Source organism: Porites lutea, chromosome 6 (genome assembly GCF_958299795.1).
Source record: "Porites lutea chromosome 6, jaPorLute2.1, whole genome shotgun sequence".
Lineage (NCBI taxonomy): Eukaryota > Metazoa > Cnidaria > Anthozoa > Scleractinia > Poritidae > Porites > Porites lutea.
Genome location: NC_133206.1, coordinates 22,698,123 through 22,720,475, shown reverse-complemented (window position 1 = coordinate 22,720,475; position 22,353 = coordinate 22,698,123). Strand labels below are relative to the sequence as shown.

Genomic DNA, 22,353 nt, shown 5'->3' with positions numbered 1-22,353 from the left:
TTATCAATCGTTTAAAATGATTTTTTCACTCGTTTCTGTTTCATCACTTTGTACTTCACGGGTGATCAGGCTTACTGAAACTCCTATAGTTTTTTATAAGCATTCTGATCTAAAAATTAATGGAAACCTCAAAAAAGATTTGGATTTCCTTTCCATTTAGTGTGGAAGAAAAATTCCACTAAGTTCCAAGGTATGGTAGAAGAAGAGCCAAAATATTTTGAGTATTTTATTTGTTTGTGTTATTTTAGTCATAGGGTCAGTAAGGTATTAAGAAATCAACAAAAAATCGGAATCATGCTTCGTACAATTTCAGACAAACAAAATTCAAGGACTTTTTAAGGACTTTTTCAAGGACAAATTACAGTGTTCAAGTCTAAGATTTCTTCAGTAACTCGGCTTTCTTTGACCCCCTTTTGTTCACCTTACTGGCTAAAACACTCAGCGAGTCATTTGTGATTTTTCCTTTCTCAGCCATGTTTGATCAATGTAATACTACGTTCCGTAACAACACTTTGCAAAACGACAACAGTCACTGGCTTTGACTTGTAGTAGTATCTGAAGTACAGAAACAACATTTGAAATTAACAAACAGAAATAAGAAAGTAGAGAAATTAAAGGACTTTTCAAGATCTAATAAAGAAATCAAGTACTTTTCAAGGGCCTTTACCGAACTTAAGGACTTGTCAAGATGACTATAAAATTCAAGACCTTTTTTAAGATTGTACGAACCATGGGAATGAAATAGATGAATGATTAATAAAAAAAACCTTAAGCTTAGAGAACAAAATCTTAAGTATTTTTGTACGATGTTTTAGAAAACGTAGTGATGTTTATACTTTTGGATAACAAAAGGGACTCTGCTAGAACATATGTCGTTATATTAAAGTTAAACTGAGCCTTTTATTGGAACGTTGGTGTTAAGATTTAGTTCTGCAACACAACGCAGTATCGCGCAAAGTGTATCTAATAAATAAAATTTCTCACCAACACTCAGTTATTACACCTTTTAACCATCTCCAGCCGATAAAAGCATTAAAGCACCAAATTTTCGTGAACCCAAAAGGGAATCTGCTTGTTTTCAAGGGTGTTTTTACTGGTGAACCGCGTGAGCGTCTGTCTGCCCGCGTGGAGGTGTAATTATGGCACACATGAATGGTGTTTCGCGTACCCATAGCATACATATATAGTATTTCACCATTCAGAGAAGTAATTGGTTTGCACCCTACAAGCGCCAGCGACAAATCATTTTTGAAAAAGTTAGCATTTTAAGTTCCCGTTATCTCCTGCCATCTCTTGATTTCCTATCGCGTCTTGTTCTGTAAGTTCCCTCTGAACTCCAAACATGTTTTTCCCTGGGCTCCCTGTTAACTTCTGTGATCGCTTGTTCTTGGATTCCGTTTCCTTGTCATCTTTTGGTCCTGGAGTCCCTGTTAATTCTTGCGCCAGCACTGTTGCTCTTCTCCGTCCTGATTGGCTGATCTCCGCTAGCTGCTGTAGACCTGGCTAGGAGGTTGTGCACGGAATGAGTTTTGATGGCGGGAAAACGCACGTGACCCTCTAAGAAACGAAGAGAGCGAACAACACGGGCTTCACGAAATACGCAAAAGAACTACGGAAAAATATGCTCTGGTAAAAACAAATTTTGCATTCGCTTCCACTTACACAGATTGTTGGGCCATTGACGAGACATCAGTCCATGACATTTGGAGGGTGGAGGGGTTTGGGGGACCATTGTTGGGCAAATAGGAGGTAAGGGGCGGAATAGCGCAAAAGGAGGGGGTTAGAAATAAACGGGTGGGGGTGTAAATGGCACCCTGAACTTGAAGTTAACTCCCCTTTCTCCATCACTCTCCCTAACACAAGCGCCACACCAATCAGTTCAATTTCAAATTTAATTGACAATGTTATCGTGACAATATCTACTGGTGAAATGTTTTAGTCAAAGCTCAATTTGCTCGAGTAAGTTACTCAGAGGCTGACGAAATCGCAACCACAATCTGACACATTTGCCCAAAGTTTCTCTAAAGAATGAAAGTGAGCATGACGGCTTAACTACCTGAAGATAACGACTTTCGTCTCGGGGAAGGTTCTTCCGACGATGCCTGCTCGACGGGCTGGGAAAATAAGGGACTAGACTGAAAAAAAAAATAAAAAATAAAAAATAAAAAACTATTTACGCCCTGAAATCAGAAATAACACAGATATTAAGTTCATGTTCATGTTCATGTTCATTTTATTTCACACTACTTAGTTCCAATTCAGTTCACTGATGTAAATTAAAAAAATAACAGAATCTCTTCACTAATAAATCAAATAGATAAAACAGGGATAATACAGTAAACACCCGCATATAAGAACAAATGGATTAAGAAAATCAGGCTGAAATTTGGCCCAAAATTACGATATATATAAGAACCAGTTCAGTCTGATAAATAAAGCATGTTCTTATCTAATAAGGGAGAGGGTGTCGGAATAAGAAGGCAATGTAACTACATGCATGGTTGCTGCTAGACAGTATTAAAAAACTATAACAGTTGCCTGGGTGTCTTTAGGATTTTTGTTTATTTACTTGCTTATTTATTTATAATAAAATATGCTAACTAAGCCTCTACTAACATCATTGTATTTCTGGAACAAAGTTAAGAACATATTAAGAACATCTTCTTACATGCAGGTGTTTACTGTACTATCTTGGGTGTGTAGCGACTGCTTTCGAGTTGGCCACCACCACACACTGAGTTTAATCAACATGGAATCTAAGACTAGCATAATATTATTTTATAGATCTAAATTTACTAGAGATATATTAACCTATGGACTATGTATCTTAAACTTTATGGAGAATAAATAAATATTAATAAATAAAAATAAAAAAATTGAAAATAATTAAATAAGGAACTAACGGTAAGTGAAAAGGGGACAAACAAGACAGCAAAAAACAACCAAGCAGCAAGCAGACAAACAGACAACGTAAGGACTCAAGCATTTATAAGTAATTAACATTTAAGTACTTAAAAGAACAGATCTAATTTGATTGACAAGAGATTAAAGGGGTTGCTTTGTAAAGTTTCTTAAATTGTTTGGGCCTTCAAGTTGTTTTAGCATCAAGGAGACAGTTTCCCAAAAAACTGAGGCAGAGCACTTTAAACTGAATTTATCCATGTTAGTCCTAAATTTTGGACGGTAAAAATTGAGCTTAGTCGATTTCCTTGTGTTATAAGAGTGGACAGTTGTTACAGGAGTTACAAAATTGAGGAATATAGAAGGAACATGTACAGAGGATGGATTGCTTTATAATTGATGTGCCAATAAAAAAATTGTGCAAAGAAAGAATAAATGTCACCATCGCCATTTATGGACGTGAAAGAATCGTAATCGTACATTTTTGAGCGTACACTGTGACACTGGAGAATAACTGATTTACACTCACTATGAGGGGGAGGGTACGTCCAGACAGCACCACAGGGTCCAGGTGAGGAAGATTGACCGGGGAGCGATTGGTTCTGAAAAAGAAATATGATAAAACGAATCAACACTGGATGTAGCATTGTCTACTAGCGTTCTCACGTTTTCGTACTTTACGTCTTGGCTCATTGGAGAGTTAACCAATAATAGAGATGCGGATTAAAAGCAGGGTCGAATCTATGAAATGGTTGACTTTGAGACTTTCATCACATAACTACTGGGTGGATAAAAGGCGATATATGACAAATTTTTAATTCTTTGCACGATTTGAGAAAAAACAAACAAACAAAAACAGAAAGAGAATTCGAAGATAGCTCCTTTAAACTTGATCTTTCGATACTCAGATTTTACAGCTTGATAGAGGAAATGCTAATGAGAAAAAAACTTTTTTTTTTTTCGCTCGCTCAAATGAGAACTCATGTCGTCACTAAACCGTTTCCAAAATTTAAGAAGGACTTGCCCAGCGCGCGTGAAAGAACGGCGGGATCTAGCTTAGGGATGAAACTGTGTAGATTCTTTATGATCTTCATTACCACTTACTTTTGGGGAGAGGCTTGTTTGGTTTTCTTATCTGGTGCAAACTCTTTTTGGTCGGCCATGATGTTCTTTTCCTCATCTTCATGAACAACAGCTTGTCTGTAAACCCAGCTAAGGAAATAACAAAAGCAAAACATTCAATAAAAATATTCTGAATGCATTCATTAGATCACCACCAGAAATATCATAATACAGCTGCCACGCACAAAGTGGAGAGGGGGGGGGGGGGACTTTATGCCGGGGGGGAGGCAGTTACAGGACGAAGTCCCTAATTCAACTGCTTTCAAGTTCTAAAAGGAAGTACATGAGAAAAGTTTAATAAAAGAGCCAAAGCGGTTCTTATATTTGATAAAATACGACTGGCGAGTTTATTAGACCTGCACCTTGTTTTGTCATCTCACTCGTTGTTTGGATATTAGACGAAACACTCCTACTCGTGCTTGCAATACCCTATAGGGCAATCGTCCAAAGATAAATCGAAAACAATGCTTTTGCAAACTTTTGGAGGAAAATCAATGAGTATTATGGTATTTTGAAAAAGGTCTAAAAAGCGTTTTTACATGACGTCACGGCTGCCAAAACAATAAAACGGCGGCCATGTTGGTGTTCCAAACCAATCCTTTGGGAGTTGAACTCTTCTCTTATGTTGACGCTTTCTTCTGTTCCAATATATTTGCATAGATACTGGCCACCTCAGCGAAAACGCTCTATAGGGGAGTTCAAGCAAAGACGTTTATGAGCGACGTACGTTGACAGAAATGAAGCTTTTTCCCTTTTAATATGCCACGACACTTCCAAATTTGTACTACTAAGTAGCTTTACTCTTATCAAGACAATTTGCACGAAAATGTGAGCAAAACCACTGCTCAAAAACGACTTTACTTAAGATCCCTTGCGAAATCAACGCGCTGCTGTTACCTGTACGTCATCTGTTCTCGGTTTTGTTGTTCAGAAGCGGGTGAGGTAGACGTCAGGTGATTTGCCATGGCTTGGCGAGCTGTGACAAGAACGAAATTTAAAACAGGTTTAATATAATTGAAGCAATAATAGTGAGCTTAAGCAAAGACGTTTTTGAGCGACACACGTCAACCGGAGGTGGTCTTTTTTTCATTTTTGGACGGTGATTTTGCCCAATTGTTTTGACAAATCGTCTCTTTAATAGTGAAGACACTTAGAAATACAAATTTGGTAGCCTCAAGGCGCTTTAAAATCAAAGAGACCTCACTTCCGTTTGACGTGCGTCGCTCAAAAACGCCTTTGCTTAAGCTTCCTAATGACCTTATGGTGAGACAAGCACACAACACAAACAACAACAACAACAACAACAAACACTCAGTATGTCGAGCAACTTGTCTTAAAATCTTACAGACAGTTTGGCGATGACAAGAGGTAAATAGGAGACGGCAAGAACACATGAAACACATCTGGCTGTGACACTATGTCAACCCTCAAAATTTTAGTATTTATTCAAAATGATTAGTAACTTAAAAAAAAAACTAACCTAGATCAATGCCAAGTTCCCGCCTTAATTTGCCTGTTTTTCGGCAAATTCAGGATATAAAGAGATGTTTAACGCTAGCAGATATTCTTTACACATCAGTTTCCATCCGTTGAGTTTTTGTAATGCATGTCTTAAGGCAGAAGTCCGCTTACTTTTTCTTTGAAAAACGTGTGAAATTTCCCGCTTTTTTCTCTAGCTTACCAAAACGACTGAGCGAACGCACCCTCATCCCCAGTGCTTCTCGGTTACCGTCCCTTTTTTGGCAAAGCCCGTACTTCAGACGTCACGTTACTGAATATCGCAAACGCCATCCAAATTTGGTTAACGCTCGCTGGTTAAGAAAAATTAGCCGGGGAAATCGAGCCAATCAGAAACGGAGAGTTATTTTGAATGAATAATAAAAGAATTGACTCTGATCAGCGAGGATATGCAGAACATCATGTTGAGGGAGACTAGTCGTGAGATGAGAGAGTTTGGAAAGAACTGTTCAAGTCTGACTATGTAAAAACTTTGACAAGTCTTGACGAGTCGTGCACATGAACGAACATTGACAGTTGACGATTTTTATTTGCAACAAAAACTGGCGCGTCTATGGCAATTAATCTGACACAACGTTTTCATGTGCATAACCTCACATAAATTGTGACCACATTTATTTGTGTGGTTGGGGTAGCTCTTTAAAAATATTTCAAACAGCCTTGATGTAAACGATGTGAAAGAACGAGTTTTTGTTCCATAGGGCATTACCCAGTAGCTGCACAATACAATTATTGTAACATTCAAAACCTTATTCTAATGAAAATATTGATCATGTGCATTGGCATCATTTTAACAACTCACCTGCGAAGTAATCGATTCTGTGTGGAGGTTGTCTTCTTGCGGGCGGAGGTTTAACGTCACGTAATTTATTAGTCTCGTCCAGTTTCTTGAACAACGCAAGTCGCTTGTTGGGATCTTTCGGCAAAAGAAGGAAAAATTGAGTAAAGTTGTTAAACGGCAAGGATTAACCAAGACAAGTTTTAAATCTACTATACACAATGCATGATACATTTATAATTTTGACTGAGGAGGAATGCTAAAATTACTTGTAATTTCTTTGCACCGGCTAAAGCAAATACTTGAAGTGCAGCAAGAGCCGTTTAGTCGATGTTTCAAATCAGAAGGGACCAAAATGGACTTTAAAAAAAATGCAAGAATGTAATACCTGCAAAAAGGCTGCTGGCGTTTTCTACTAAACCCATTTAGTTTAATCGTGTTTTCGGAATAGTATTTATTCTTTATGACCAAAACCAAAACTGAACAACCAAAAAATGTTTTTGTTAAATGTGACACACCTTGATCAACTCACCAAGTAGTTTCTTTTTTCTCGCGGGATTGTATTTCATCTTTTTGGCCCTTTTTAACATCAGTTCAGCTGTTCCAGAACTTTGAAATCCCCTAGAAGGAATAGCTACGGTCAAAGGTCTCGCAAGCAACCCCCTCGGAAATTCGAAAAAGTGGTCGCAACTAGAGCTGGACGCTTACCAGTAGGAACCCACGTAAACCACCGAATGGTACAACAATAGAGGGTGGTCGCTTACGAGAGCTTAAGAAACTTATTATTGATAATTCATAAGAAAAAAACAAAAAATAATTAATGTTTAATGAGTGTCCTTATATCTGATATAGAAACGGCTAAACTTTACGTCCAATTTTTAGACCAAAATAACCTCAAGATCTTTATCAACGAACCATTAGCGCAACGTGCAGTTTCATGAAAGTGTCGATTTATACGAATAAGACTCTGAGTGGTCGCTTACGAGAGCTTAAAAACAAAGGAAAAGTCCAGTTGGTTAATCCCAAAAGTGCTCGCGGTCGTTCACAGGAACGGTTGCTTAAGAGAGCTATCATTACAAAGTTTAAGTCACAGTTTAAACGGGGTTTAGAAAGGTGGTCGTAACTAGAGCTGGTGTAAACAAGGATTTCACCAGTGATGTGCAGCAAAGTGTAAACGGCAAGGAGATTCTAACTTTCGAGTCTTGATGAAATTTGTAAGTGTGACCATTCAAATGAAAGCTACTGAGATGTACATTCCTGTGCTACTGTTTGTTACGTTGTACAAGGTGGTTCCAACTTTCGAGTCTGCGGATGAAATCCTTTTTCCATTCAAATGAAAGCTAATGAGCACCACTTTCCTGTGACCCTAACTGCCTTAATTACCACAAGGGATATTGAGCCCTGACCATCTCGCTTACCATTCACTACTCAGTTCTTCTGCGCGATGTGACAGATGGCTCTGCGCACCAGACGTTTCTGACATTTGATCATGGTCTGTAATTGTCCTAGCAACGTCAATTTGATTGACATCTGTAATGGGTGAATCCGCTGAGCGCCATGCATGACGTGGCTTTGGCTCTGCGGTCTTATTTAGCATATCTTCATGGAAACGCGTTGTGGGGATCTGCTGGGATAAGAGTGAAGAAGTTAATCATAAACCTTGTAACTACCAAATACAGAGGCTTAAGTCCATTAGTATCATATATACGGTCAAATGATTGGTCAAATGAGGGCGAGTTTACCTAGTGGTAAATTGTTAGGAAGCACATCAAAGTTAAAAATAGAACGAAAAATTGACGAAAAAAGGATTTCATATCTCCGTACGTGATCGGCGCAAGATGGCGGGTGGAGAGTTAAACGCGTGTACCGTATAACCTCCACCCACTTGTAACTGCTCTGTGGTAGTAGCCAACTCGAAAGCTTGGCTCCTTTGGCTGCTACACACTCTTCTCTTTTTATGTTTAATTCAATGTATAGTTAGCTCTGTTTTTTACTTCTTCATTTTTTTCCTTATTGTTGTATTGTAATTGAATAAGTGTGAATAAATGAACTTGAACTTGAACTTGAACTTGTCGTCGAGTGTTTACGTCCTCTATAATTCGTCAATCTGGAAAGTTTCAACCATTGTGGTTGCTTAAACTGCGTAATACTTCATCAAGACCACCATTTTTCGGCCTGTAACTCTGCTCACAAGTTTGTGGAACTCATGTAAGATTCGCACTAAAGTCATCGTAAAATACAACGGAGTTGCTCACTCCGGGGGTCAATATAAGAACACTTTTACACTTGTAGTTTACAAGTTATGGTTTACTAAAAGTACGTGATGACGAAAAACAAGACGCGAATAAAGCAGTGACGAACCTTTGACGACTGCGTTGGCATCCTCAGTGCTGGCCCCCTACAGGAAAATAATAAAACCAACATTGTCAAACAAGATACTGTAACTGCCAACAGCTCAATTGGATAGGCGCTGGTCTGCCGAGCGGGAGGTCGAGGGATCAAACCCATGCCAGACCAACACTCAGGGTCTTAAATAACTGAAGAGAATGTGCTGCCTTTGTATTCGCATATACAAAATGTTAGACATTTTAGTCTTCTCGGATAAGCACGAAAAACCGTAGGCTACGTCTCGCAGCTCTTTCACTGTTGTGATTCTTGTGGGACGTAAGAGAACCCACACTAGGGAGCTTAAGCAGTAGCGTTTTTGAGCGACGGACGTTAACCGGAAGTGGACTTTCTGCATCATTGGGCAGTGGTTTGGTTCAAACTCTCGGGTAAATCGTATTTTTAAGAGAAAAAGGAACTTTGCAGTACAAATTTGTTAGAGTCAAGGCATATAAAAAGGGAGAACTATTCCGGCTGACGTGCGTCGCTCTAAAACGCTGTTCCTTAAGCTCCCTAGTTACTGCTGTTCGTATGTGTAGGGGATGTAGACCTCGGTGGTGTGGACAACCTTTAATAGTCTGGGTGGATAATGAAAGGGTTGCTGTCAATTGGGAGGCAAGTCCTGTTTCATCCCCGGTCACCGTGTCGATTCCTGTGGCGTATTTCAATGAACTAAACTAAACTAAACAATATTCAACACTCGTTTCTGATGGGCGTAATGAATAAGACACGCTCCTGTCTAGTGCTACGGGTACACTTTCGCAGGGCCGCAAAACTGCACGCTTGAGTTGTGAAATACAAACAGGCAGGTGTAAATAACTCTCGAATTTTCAGGAAACTGATTTTCTGAGTGTTAGTAAACTGTTTTTATGAGCCGACGAGAAAATAAACGCTCCGTTTCCATTATTACTAAGGCTTGAGAAAACCAGGACGGTCAAGATTAGGGCTGAATTGATAAAAACACCTGTTGTGCCTTAAATTTGCAAGTGCGAATATAATTATTAACATTCTGACAACACATTAGGCTATCAAATAAGGTTTATTTTTTGCTACAACATATTTCGGACCAGGTCACCATTCCAGTAGGACATACTTTCAATCTTCAGCTACAAAATAATAATCTTTGGTATTTGATCGTCACAATGTTCAACTCAGGTGGGATTTTGTCAGATAAATAATTTTACTGAGACATTGGACGATGATCGCCTGTTTTTTGTTGCTTTTAAATATTGTTTTGGCATAGAATAATGAAACTTGCCTTGAAGGTAACTGTGGAGTTTCGCTTGGTGTCCAGCCTTGTTCTAACACTGTTTCGTCAAACTCAAAAGCTGTTAAATCCACTTCTTCATCATAATCAAAGTCCTCCTCCTCTTCACCATCATAGAATTGAGCCGCTTTCAAGGCTTCGGCCAAACGCCGACGAACGCGCCGACCACGAAAATGTGCCTTTTGGAGAAAGAAGAATACTTTCAGTAGCCGTTCGCTGCAATCTACCCACGTGCGGAGTTACTCCCAGGTATCTGATTGTGTGCCAAATCTTAATTAAATTTAATTTCACAGTTTCTTGCCTTTGCAGTTTTGGTAAGCAAAGTAACAATAAGTAAACGAAGCAAAGAAACCCAGGAATCGTTGGGCTAAAACCTTGTGCCAGCTGGAACCCATAATCCGGAGATAGAAACCTTCCGTATGTGTGCACATCCTAATTTACAAAGAAAAAAAAAGAATTATCATCAGAGAGCCAAAACCATTTTCCGGTCTGTAACTTTTGCTAACTATCTAACGACGTCGATCTAAAACGCCGTGACACGAATACATGTAAGTTGTCCCCTCCGGTTTATGGGCTCCTGCTTAATGGCCCCTTAGCTTATTCCTGCAGCTCACTTAGTGACAAAGTCCGGTGGCATGAGCCTATTCCTCCCACCTTGCCTCGTTCCCTGCTTTCTGTTGCCCGTACACCACGATGCTAGACTCACTTTCTTTTTCTTATGGTTTGTGCGCGTGTACTGCAGGAGAAAATTTCTAGGTTGCAAGTTAGCTCTCGAGGAGGGATGGGGATGGGACAAACGACCCCCGTGAGCTGCTTTCTCGTGGGGTAGTACATTCGGATTGGTTGTTTTATCGTGGGATTGAGAATCCCAAGGTAGTTATCTCGATATCTGTCACAAACGTTTCCTATAACGTCTACACGGATTTGTCCAATACTCACTTATCACTTCAAAAGCGGACATCCACGCAGTTTTTCCCGAGGTTAGTCAAGGACCTTATGGGTCGGTGAAAAGGATTACATAAAATTCGAGGGGAAAATCTTGGGCACATCGTCTTTCACCCCTCCAGCGAAGCCTTTCTTTCGCTTTCTTGAGCAAGTCCCTACATGATTCGAGTAAGATCTTTGTCACGGTTGAGCACGCTATTGGTCCTAATCCCTTCGGTTAAGCAAATATTAGATGTGCAACGTTTTATCAATTAACAAATGGTCGAACCCGAAAAACCAGTTTGACGAAAAGAAACAAGATTGAACTGTTCAGAAGCTGAAATCAGGGACAAAAGTAGTTGACACACTTGTCTAAAATGGATGCTTTTATCAACAATTTCGTTCATTATTTCACTCTATTTAGAGGCCGTCAATCCCCCACCCCTTAATAAATGTTGTTTGTAGCAAAAGAAAGACTTGAGGGTCTAAAACACAACACTGGTTTTGCGGGGGAGGCAGTGGGGTACACAAGGGGAGGAGATAGGTTTGTTCACTGTTCAAAAAGGGACCAGTTTAAAGAAGTGTCTCAACACTTTTGTTCCTCATTGTGGGCTACGGCGATTTCAAAGGCTTGATGCGATTCAAACAGAGCCTCTTTTTCTCTTCCTCGATCAAGAAGAAGACAAAAGGAGATTCTGCTCCGTCGCAGGGTGACCGTCTTTCTTCTCGGGATGCGATACAAACACATTTAAACTTTACCTGAATGACTGTAGCAGCTGAGTTTCTCTTTGGATCCCAAGATTCTTTTGCTTCCCTTTTTAACTGCGAACGAACTAAGTGGCCACGCCATGCTGACTGGATACTCACAGCTGCAAGCCACTAAAACAGATAATATACGCGGTATTTAAATGGTGGACTTACACATATCCGATATCTCTGTCACTTAAATGAGTTCATACTAAAGCATTTTATTCGGTCTGGTTTAGATTGTCACTTTTATTTTTTTGCCCACCTTGGTTGTATTGACATCAATTAAGTGTCTGATATACCATCCTCTCCACAAGGCTTGAATCTTTGTTGCAGCAACATTTCGCCGTTTCCTGTAATCGTGACATGTGGTATAAATTTTATTATTACAGAGGTTCTGAGACGAGTGGCGCCTTGTGGCATGGGTACATCACAAGTTTAGGTATCAAAGTAGCCAGTGGTCATCAAACATTGCAGTTGGGAATTCAGGGGTGGGGGGAGGGTGACTTGAGGATCGCCAATTAGGCATCCGCACAATCATCCATACCATTTATTCCTTCCAAGAATTAAATTGAAATATACCTGAAGGTATTGCATGGGCCGTTTGTGTAAACGAAAAGCACTTGCTCAAAATTTAAGAAACTTTTGAAAAACGTTTCGGTGAGAGTGCCTCTTAAAGCGGCCGCCGCCATGTCACACTATTCGCTGTCTCTTTAAAACGCTTAAAAGTGTCTTTGCATCCTCTGAACTCCAAATAAATGGTCCAGTTTTGCTGTGTAAGACTATATTTAGGCATGGAAATTGTTTCATGTTACCTTTTGCTACGGATGGCAAGGATGGATATGGATTGAAACTTGATGATGAAAATTGTTTGATATATTCTTGATAACGCTACAGCTACAGAAGCATTTTGTGAATGGACAAAGGCACAAAGTAATTGATACACAGAAAAATGACATAAAACAGCAATATCCTCGTGACGTAGCCCCTTTAATCCTTAGGGTCTCAAGAGTGACAAACATCAAATTTCTCCCAACAATATCAATACCTAATCAAGAGAATAGGTTGTAAGAATTGACCAAATAATCACTTGAGAAAAAATGCATTTATCTTCTACCACTAAAATTCTCTTTACTTTCTTTTTAGAAATGTACAGAAACCAGTTTGGAGAACTTATATGTGGATATTCGGGCTTCGAGGTTGAATAAGCCTGACTTTTTTACTTACTGAGGATCTCCACTGAGCTTATCTCCTGCTTTATCTTCTTTGTCCATGACTTTAGGTGCTTCCCTATTCTGGGTGACTTCCTTGCTCTCTTCTCTTTCTAGGATTTTTTCTTTAACTAATGGCGGAAAGTGATCCGGGTTAAAGTTTTCATGTTCCAGCAGATGACGTACAGCCAATTCAAGTCTTTCTCTGTTATGTTGACGCTATTGTAAGAGACAAGAACTCATTAATAAACTGATTCATAACGTTATCACTCACCACAGCTGATTGGGGGTGGAGATGAATAGCGAATACAACCAATCTCCCACAAAAATCGCCACCAATGAGCTATCACCTGATTTGTCATTGTACCTTTTGCAACTGTGTACGAAATCCTATGTTGGTACCGATTCGAAATAAACAGAACTTTTGCATTTACGGCAGTTTACCGTATCTGTTTATCCTTCCCATAATCACTGGGTTTTGTTTTCTTATACTTTCCGAGACAACTGGTGGTAAACCCAGCTTTTTTTATTAGATTTTGAAACACTCATTAACCTTGACTCATAAATGAGTAAAATGAAATGTATCGATAAGGTGACTAAACAAGATCTCGTACCTTCAAAGCAAGTCGCTTTGAAACCAAGAGCGGATCAGTAGCATGATTGTCCTCGAAGCTGCAATGAGAATCACACGTGAGTAACTCAATAACGATACAAAAAAAAATGACAAAATCAGGAGGTTACATCATTCAAATAAGTAACAGACCTTGAGAGATCACGACGGTGACGGCAGCGACAACGTAAATAAGAAATAGATAGATTATATAAAACTGGCCGAATTACCCTGCATAGCAAGCGTTTCTGCGCGAGTTTGTCAGGATTGTCTGGATCGTTCACATCCTCCCCCCTCCCCCCCCCCCCCAAAAAAAAATGTTCAGACGATGGATGATCATAAAAGACAGAAAGCCCGTTCCTGGCTACCAGTTAGTCGGGATGAGGATACCGTCCTTGAGAATTCGCCTACATTTAGCATTTGAGATGGAATCATAACCATGAAGTCGCAAAGAGTGAATTCGCTAGGTGGGGTTTTCGACCCCGTCGCCATCGCGGTACCTTAGGGCGCTTGCATACGTCAGAAATGGCCGGCCAGACCGGTCATTTTAAAAATCAAAAATTGTATTTTCTCGACATTTTAACTAAAACCCCGTCACTGCCGTGCAGACTATTTAAGAATAAACTGATCTGGCTATATAGTTCTGGTTACTAGTGAAATACTCCTTACGACTGCACTTGTCTGGCCAGCCATTTCTAACAAATGGAAAACGCCCCTACATGTGAACTTCCCAACAGTTTAAAGCCGGGATAGATAAAACTTAATTCAAACTACAAAATAATAGATAAGGTAGAACCCTGCGGAACTGCCTGATTTTAATGTAGTGTATATATTTTCCAGTTACCCCAAGCCTCTGCTTTAAAACGAGGTTAAGTGCGAAGCCTCTGATATGAAAGTTATCTGTAATTCTCATGCAAATAAGGAACATCCATTTTCACAACAAAGGTTCTGCACTTACTCTCGCTCTGAAAGTTAGGGTGTTTGGAAGACGAAAATTTAGGGTAGGATCCAGACAAGACTACAACGTTACTCACGGTAAGTAACTTGCGCAATGAAGAACACAGGCACCTGATATTTTAACCTACCTAGTTTCCTTTTTATGCCTTGATTCTAAGTCTTCCTGTGACTGGAATTGATTCAGACACAATCCAACAAAGCTACATTGAATTGTTTCCAGAATCTGGGGTAAATATGAAAACAGCGTTTATCATACAGTTTGTAACTGATAGAGATCGCGTTAAGCAATTTGCGGATTATATCCCTTTCAAAAAGAACCACTGGTGACTGGTGAATAAGAACTTTTCTTCGGACAAGGCGGTCGGCACAGTGAACACTTGACCACGTGACGAGTGAAACAAGCAATAACTCAAAGAACATGAAATATAGCATAATGTATATATTGTAGAAATGTAAAGAACTAGAATAGTATAGACACAACTATACTGACTATACTTTTGCCGGTTTAGACTGTATAAGTATCAAACTCTTTCACTCATTTCTGTGTTATTGCTTTGTACATGGCCGGTATGATGGAATTTTCATCATCTCATTTTCAGGAAAGACATCATTCTAACTCAATAAAATGAAAGCCTTTTGATTTAGTTCACACTTGTCAAGTAAAAAGAATGTTTACTACACGGCATTGCTCGGGAAAAACAGGAAATGTGTACTTATACGTTTGAACAAAAAAAGAAAAGAATTACGAGTTTTTTGTTTCTTAACACGTAGTAATTCCACGTTACTATTTTTTGTACAACACAAGGAGGAAACAATAAAAGGCTTTCCAAGAAAGTATCTTTTGGAGTATTGAGTCTCAAAAAAACTTAAGTAATAGGTTAGGTTTCTTCACATTTTATGGCTTACTGAAAAAACCAAAAGGTCAAAAGGTCGCCATCGGTTAAACGTAACCATCGTGAGGCAAACAACAAGAAAAACCGTTCACAGAAAATAGAGGAGAAGAAGTTTCCAGCCTTCAAAATTTTCGCACACGCGGCACAAACTAAATTGTGGTAAACTCTAATTAGCCTGAGTAGCAGGCGTCGAAAGGGGTAAGGGATAGGGAGGAGGGGAAAAGGGAGGGGAATTGGGGAGAGAGAGAACGGGACTCACTTTCCTTTTTCCCGCTTTCGCGCTTTTCTCCCCCCCTCCCCCCCCCCCCCCCCCACTTCCTTTTTGCGTCTGCCACGCAGGCTAAACTGTAATATGATCTCTACAGTAATCATACCTGTCCTTTTCCGGAGAGATTCTCGCCATCCAGCCATCTAAGACATGACAATTGTTCCAATACCAATGCCCTGAAACACGTTTTCAAAAGAATAAAATGACGTAGGTAATGGTATCTTTAACGATTTGACTTACTTTCATTACTTACGAGGAGGCAAACTTGAAAAACGTGGGGCCGCTAGTTTTAAGGGAAAATCTGAGTATAATCCTTCAATGTTTGGGCTTTAAAACAGAATAAAACAGAGTGTGCGGAAGTTTACAGCAGAGCATCTCTGTTCGTTGCGCCGTACTGAAGAGCTCCCAAAAGGGCGAAACAGCCTTCTACGGCTGAGACCACGCTTTTTTTTTTGGTTCTTTCTATGTCGTGTTGATGCCTTGCAAAGTTAATTTTCACGTAGTACGATCAGCTTTGCAGAATTCAGTGTGTCTACAATCCTTTATACCTTCTTCAGATTCGCCTTTAAAAACAAGCTAAGACAGGCTTACCACCACCGACCGTTCGTCTTCGATAGCGCACGTTAATCGAGAGATAGAGGGTTGTTCAACTCCACAAATATTCTCCAAATAGCAGATGTCGTCGTTTGAGTTGTCTTCTCGCTGTTCTTGCTATGTTTTTAGCCAAAAGTTCGCCTACTTCTGCCTCGGAAACGACTGAAACGTTCCGCCTTTTTTGCTCTCACTACCGAAATTACTCAACCTCGTCCCCAGGTCTTCTCGGTTAAAGTTTCAATAATCTGCAACTTTGCTGCACTTTTGACGTCATCGGTTCAATATTGCAAAATTCTTCCAAATTTGGGCAACAGTAGCTGGTTACCAGGAATATGCGTGTTATTTTAGCCAATCAGAAATGGAGAAATATTTTGAACGAATAATAAAATCAAATAAAAAGACGTTAATTCTGTTAGTTTAATATGGAAAGTAATAATACCATAGTTTATACAATTCTTTGTCGCGTCCAACTTTCTTGAAAATAAACGCTGCCCTCAAATAAGCGCCGCGGCGCTTATCCGAGTAAATACGGCGCGTTTTCTTATACATTGTGGATCTTTTATTAACAAATAAATCACTCGTAAACGACAGAATTACAGTATCTTCTCCATTTGAAATGTACTTACCAATATTGTATCAAATCAAACATTACAAACAAAGAAAATAAAGTATGAAATACTCTTAGGCTAACAAATTTTCAAAAACCCACAATTTCAATCCGTCTTAATCTTCTTCAAGCTTGTCCATCCATGCCTACGTTTGTGTTTGCTATGAAATTAATACCTCCTTATAATGTTTTTAGCGATCCCTTTTATGTTTCACCAAGTTTTGAGATGGGTCTTAATGTTACAGCTTTGATAAATCATTTTAAACAACTTCATCGTCAACATCATGACCAACTGATTACAACAACCTTGTGACTAATGGAAGACATAAGTCATATGCCAAAATAAACGTGATGTCATCAACACACTGTTGAATGCACTTAATTCCGAAGGATATTAAAAAACGGTACAAAAATTCATGAATAAAACATGGCAAGGTTGAAGTAAGGAGCTTTTTATGAACTTTTATGTAATGTAGCGTTTATCGCACAAAGAGGACAGAATACAGGCTAAAATTAAATTCGATTTAATAGCAAGTAAGCGATTATACTACTAAATATTAATATTATTAATATTTTTTATTGTACACCTAGAGTGCGACGCGTGTTCGCGGGTGGCAGTTATTTGAGAGTTTATTACATTTAAGGCCTAACGTTATTACAGTCAGGACTTTATCACAATTAGGACAAAATGTTATTACATTTAGGGTCGTTTATAACATTTAGGCCTTACATTATAGCCCCTTCAACAAAAATTACGAAACAAAGTTTTTCAAATAGTATTCTCGCTACTGTTACCTGCAATCTGGATCTTCATGTACGGGGTTTCCTTCGATCTTTAATGTTTTCAACCTGTTACAACCTTGAAGTCCCGGAATAAGGCTATCTGTGTCTGAAAACATATATAACGTCACTTAAGATTTTCTAAAAACAAAACAGAACCAAAAAATACGCAGCAAAGGAAATATAATCAAGCCCCACATGAGGCTTTGCTTCCTTTAATTTCTACGTTGATAACAATCAAATAGGGAGTTTAAGCAGCGACGTTTTTAAGCAAAGCACGTCAATCGGAACTGGACTTTTATTGCGAGTCTTCCCAAACCGAATTTACGAAAACGATCGAGAGCTCCGCATGGTGGCGCACTGGTTTGCTGAAGAGATGACCCGAGAAAGAATCTCAACTGTTTGGGATAAATGGCCACAAGCGTGAAGTTTTTAATTGAAACCAATGATAAAACTAACTAATTAACATCTCTTAAGGAAAGGTGGGGACAAAAATCCGCCACAAATTAGCAAATACTTACGACAAACTAAAGACGATAAAACTATAAGAAGATGTAGACGGTGGCAGGTCGGAGACTGGGGAGGTGGTGGGAAAAATTTTCAACTAAGCGTCAAAGGGATGTCACTAGTACAGGCTGATGGTAATGGTTGGAAGGGCCGCGCGAAACACATAACAAGTCTTTTATACAGCACTAAACACGTTCGATCTCCTGATTGGCCAGGGAACCACCGCCTGCACACTGCTGATAAGAAACGGGAAATGCCTCGAAATAAAACGACATTATGATTCCATCTTCCCATCATAATGTTTGTTTTTTGCACACTTGAGCCGGTTTTTGGGCAAATAGTCTCTAAAAGAGTAAAGACACTTAGCCATACAAAATTGGTGGCGTCAAGGCATATATTGAAGAGAAAAAAAGCTCACTTCCGGTTGATGTGCCTCGCTCAAAAACGTTCCTGCTCAAGCTCTCTAATATAACACCTAATACCCTGTTACACTTTGGGAATGGTTCTTACAACTTGTCACACAGTTTCTGCCGTGAACATCTTGGATTTTGAAAGGAGAGGAAGGTCGATGTAAGCAAAAAGTACGATCAAGAGGGTGAGCAGAAGGAAAAAGGTCCACTTGGGGGTGGGGTCTCCCACGCTCCACCCTTACCCCTTGGCAGGTGACTGTGAGAATTTCACAATTCTAGGGCACGCCTTTCTCCGCTCCCTACTCACCCAAAAAAACGCGCTTAAAAATTACACCAAAGATAGCCTAGAGCAACAGGACTTAAGCACGACCCCTAGAGAGTTTGGTGATCATTTTTACTACATGCTTTCCACGGAACTTTTTTGTAAAGTAATACCTCGTTCTTCTTTCAATTTTTTTTTCATTTAATACCTTTTTTAACGTGCGAAGCACTATTGATTATTTTTAGCGCTTTTACAAGTAATGGCCTCAAGACAACAACAACATCAAAAAGAAACATTCCATACAGCAACAAAAAGTGAAACCACATGGGATTTTGTTCACAGGCACAAAAGGTACAAGTCTGTCACGTGATTCCAATACAATCTTTGAGAGTGGAAGGGTTACCGATTAACTTTAAGTTGTTGTTATTTGTTGTCAGGTGATCAATGGCTATGCAAATTTCTCGTAACAAAAGAATATTTTACATGGGAAAAGAGTTCAATCATCACAGCATTTTATTGGTTAGCCTGCGTAGCAGGCGTCGAAAGTGGTAGGAGATTGAGAGGAAGGGGTTTATCAAAAACACACCCTCATGGCTACCATTTCATCGTTTTGTACACCAATATGGTCGCCATGACGTCAAATGAAAACGATCTACTGTCTTGCTTCAATGCATGCCAGTTTCATACCTGAAATGAGATTATTGCTGATATCCAAAGAATCCAACATGATCAAGTTACCAAGAGGAGATAACTGGGAAATACTGCATGCAAAAACCACAATACATTTAGCGGTTAACTGCGACACTACAGATTTAAACAGACACTCAAAGGTCCGGCCCATTGCCGCCCATATGTATTTTCAATATAACTGAGTGATTTCTCATCCTCATTGGTTGAAAACTTTAGTCTACCAGAGAAGAGAACATGGAAATGACGTAATGATTGCCTAATTTGTTTTCCTAGCTAAATTTCAGTGCTACTGTAAAAAAAGAAAAGGCGCAAAGACATCAATTTTGCATTGCCTACACTCTTATAAACCAAAAATGTTGGACTTAGACAACCCCCACGCGGCGCACGGTTTCAGTTGAGTTTTGAACATTGTACATTTGTTAAATACATGCGCTTCTTATGACGCTTTCTACCCAGGTGAGGATGTTGTCAAATTTGACAAGGTAACTGTTGAACCTAGGACCTAATAACAGCGAGCTAGTGGTAATAAACTTAATTAGACATGAACACAACACATGGTAGATGAAAGATATATAGACAGTGTTTTGGTGAGAATAGGTTGATTTTCAGGACAGGCTCGCTCGTAGAGCATCTACACGATCTACATTTATTTCATCGGTAAAATCTCTACAGATATCGTAGCAATTATAGTTAAATATTAAAAGCAACAATCATCAATATACTTATACAATACTCAGAGTTACAAATTAAATACCAGAAATAATTGAGTAAACAATAATGTATGTACGTAAAGAATAAGAATAAAATCAACACTTCTGAGTACTCAGGAGAACCACAACAACATCAAGTACCGTAAATCCTCTATTAATCCCCCCTCTCAAATAAGCCTTATCTCTCAAGAAAGTCCTCCCTTTTCAGTGGAAGAAAGTTTATAAGCCCCTAGACTGTTCGCACTCCCCTATTTTTTCGTGTGATCGTTTAAATATAGCGCGTCTTACCGTCAATGACGGCCATCTTGATTTTCACATGTACCGAGGGGGCCGGCGTCGGGCATCATAGCTCTAGTGGGAGGGGGGGGGGGAACAATTTTTCTCGCTTCTTCCCAAACCGCCCTCCGCCCCCTAAGTAGTTTTGACACTCATTGAAGATGGCAGCAAGTAACGCAAAGCGCTCGATCTCGACGATCTTACGGAAAAATAGAGAACTGTGAACAGTCTCATAAGCCCCCCCCCCCCATCTCTATAAGCCCCCTCCCCGCCCCTTCATCCTTATCATTACAGTATTTACTAATCAATGATAGTCATGATAGACTGTATTAATCAATCACGACTGTAAAATTTGGTGTGGACTGATCCAGGACGGTTTATTTGCCAGCTGAAAGTTCGGATTTGTTTTTGATCATTGGTTGCATGACCTCCAACTTCTTGTACTTGCGCATCTCCACTTTGTATTGAACTGGTACCATCGTTTTTGCTAAATTAAACAAGTGCCCACCCCCCCCCCCCCCCCCACTTCACATAAGTGCTTCTTCTCAGTTAAGCACCCCCCCCCACCCCGCCTCAAATGTGTTTGAAAAAAATAAGCCCCCTGGGGCTTAGGATTTACGGTAAATGTAAAGGAGAAAATGTCCAGGAATACGGATATAAGCAGACACACCTGTTTTGACTGACCCTAAGACAACGAAGTAACGGAAGCCAAGCACTTGACAAGGAATCCAGGGAAGAAATGCTGTTATCATCGAGTTTGAGTTCCCTCAACAAGACACAGTTTGTTAGTTGAGGAGGCTGTAAGAGACGAGATCGAAAACGTTTTGGCAACAAAAGGATAACAAATCTAACTCGAGCCCCCATGCGTTGAACTTTTCAAGGTATATCCGTTGTGGTTCAATTTTATCCTTGGTTTAAATTTTATTTCTCTTTGTTTTAAACCCATTATCTTACATTACCATACCCCAAAACAAAGGGAAACAAATTCAAAGCCAAGACGAAGTATAAAATTAAACCATAACATATATCAGTGGTGCCGATAGTGATAAAGAGGAAAAGACAAAGTTAACGATGACGATAATATTAAAACGACACTGATGATCACCATGAATTAATATCAGAGCGATGTTAAAAGTGATGATCAAATCACAGTACTTGTGATATGTTAAGCAACCACAACAGCGACGGCAGCGAAAACGCCGCTTTAAAAGGGTATTTCTGTTCTTTCATATTTTGCGATTATTCCAACTTCCTAATTCACCAAATGAGGGTAAATTGTCCCCGAGCAGCACCCTTACGATCCGCGACAAATTTTAGAAAAAGAAAGAAAAAAATTGCCGTGGTGTGTTACGCCCTCCACGAAACATCGCATTAGAATATTTCGCGTGAGGTCATGGTCGTGCACTGACGACAAAGAAATGTACCGAAAAGCGTGATGTATGTTTAGAGTTATTGTTGTTATATTTATCAAACTTACAGCTGCTCTTTTGACGTTCCCGTTAACCCTCGCCTTTGTAGTTGTTTAAGCTCCCTATTGGGGACTTTAAGATCCAACGATGCGACAACAACGAGAACGTCCCTTAAGAAGTGAATTTGCGTTCTTTCAGTATTTCAGTCTTCCCTCCTGAATTTGAATTTCAAGGGACCATATTCAAGTTCACAAGGTGGTATAAAATTTCGTTGTTAAACTCCCGAGAAACGGGCAGCTATAACGCAGGTAGATTTGCGGCGGGCGAGAACCAGCCTCATCAAGGGCATCCAAATTCATGATGAAGATGACAGCTATGACAATGGTGATTACAAGGTCATCCATACCAAAATCAATGAACAACAATATCAACTTGAACTTACCTCTTGCAAATTATTAGCTTGAAGATTCAAAGTTTGAAGCAGCATGGCCTTATCTATATCATAAACGCGGGCCAGATGATTGTGT

At 39.5% G+C, this 22,353-nt stretch overlaps 1 protein-coding gene across 1 annotated transcript in view; it reads right to left on the bottom strand.

Annotated features, from left to right (window-relative positions):
• Positions 1-693: 693 nt before the first annotated feature.
• Positions 694-22,353, bottom strand: part of LOC140940633 (uncharacterized) — a 36,584-nt gene continuing 14,924 nt past the window's right edge. The window contains exons 15-34 of the mRNA XM_073389623.1: positions 22,269-22,353; positions 21,088-21,215; positions 19,429-19,502; positions 17,578-17,671; positions 15,688-15,757; positions 14,549-14,643; positions 13,468-13,525; positions 12,870-13,072; positions 11,908-11,995; positions 11,655-11,774; positions 9,963-10,150; positions 8,681-8,717; positions 7,738-7,946; positions 6,852-6,940; positions 6,344-6,457; positions 4,921-4,999; positions 4,006-4,113; positions 3,431-3,503; positions 2,057-2,135; positions 694-1,557 (exon numbers count right to left, since the gene is read on the bottom strand). The exon at positions 22,269-22,353 is cut by the window's right edge and continues 41 nt beyond it. Of these exons, the coding sequence (XP_073245724.1) occupies positions 1,406-1,557; positions 2,057-2,135; positions 3,431-3,503; positions 4,006-4,113; positions 4,921-4,999; positions 6,344-6,457; positions 6,852-6,940; positions 7,738-7,946; positions 8,681-8,717; positions 9,963-10,150; positions 11,655-11,774; positions 11,908-11,995; positions 12,870-13,072; positions 13,468-13,525; positions 14,549-14,643; positions 15,688-15,757; positions 17,578-17,671; positions 19,429-19,502; positions 21,088-21,215; positions 22,269-22,353 (2,143 nt within the window). The 3' untranslated portion in view covers positions 694-1,405. The remainder of the gene's footprint in view (positions 1,558-2,056; positions 2,136-3,430; positions 3,504-4,005; positions 4,114-4,920; positions 5,000-6,343; positions 6,458-6,851; positions 6,941-7,737; positions 7,947-8,680; positions 8,718-9,962; positions 10,151-11,654; positions 11,775-11,907; positions 11,996-12,869; positions 13,073-13,467; positions 13,526-14,548; positions 14,644-15,687; positions 15,758-17,577; positions 17,672-19,428; positions 19,503-21,087; positions 21,216-22,268) is intronic.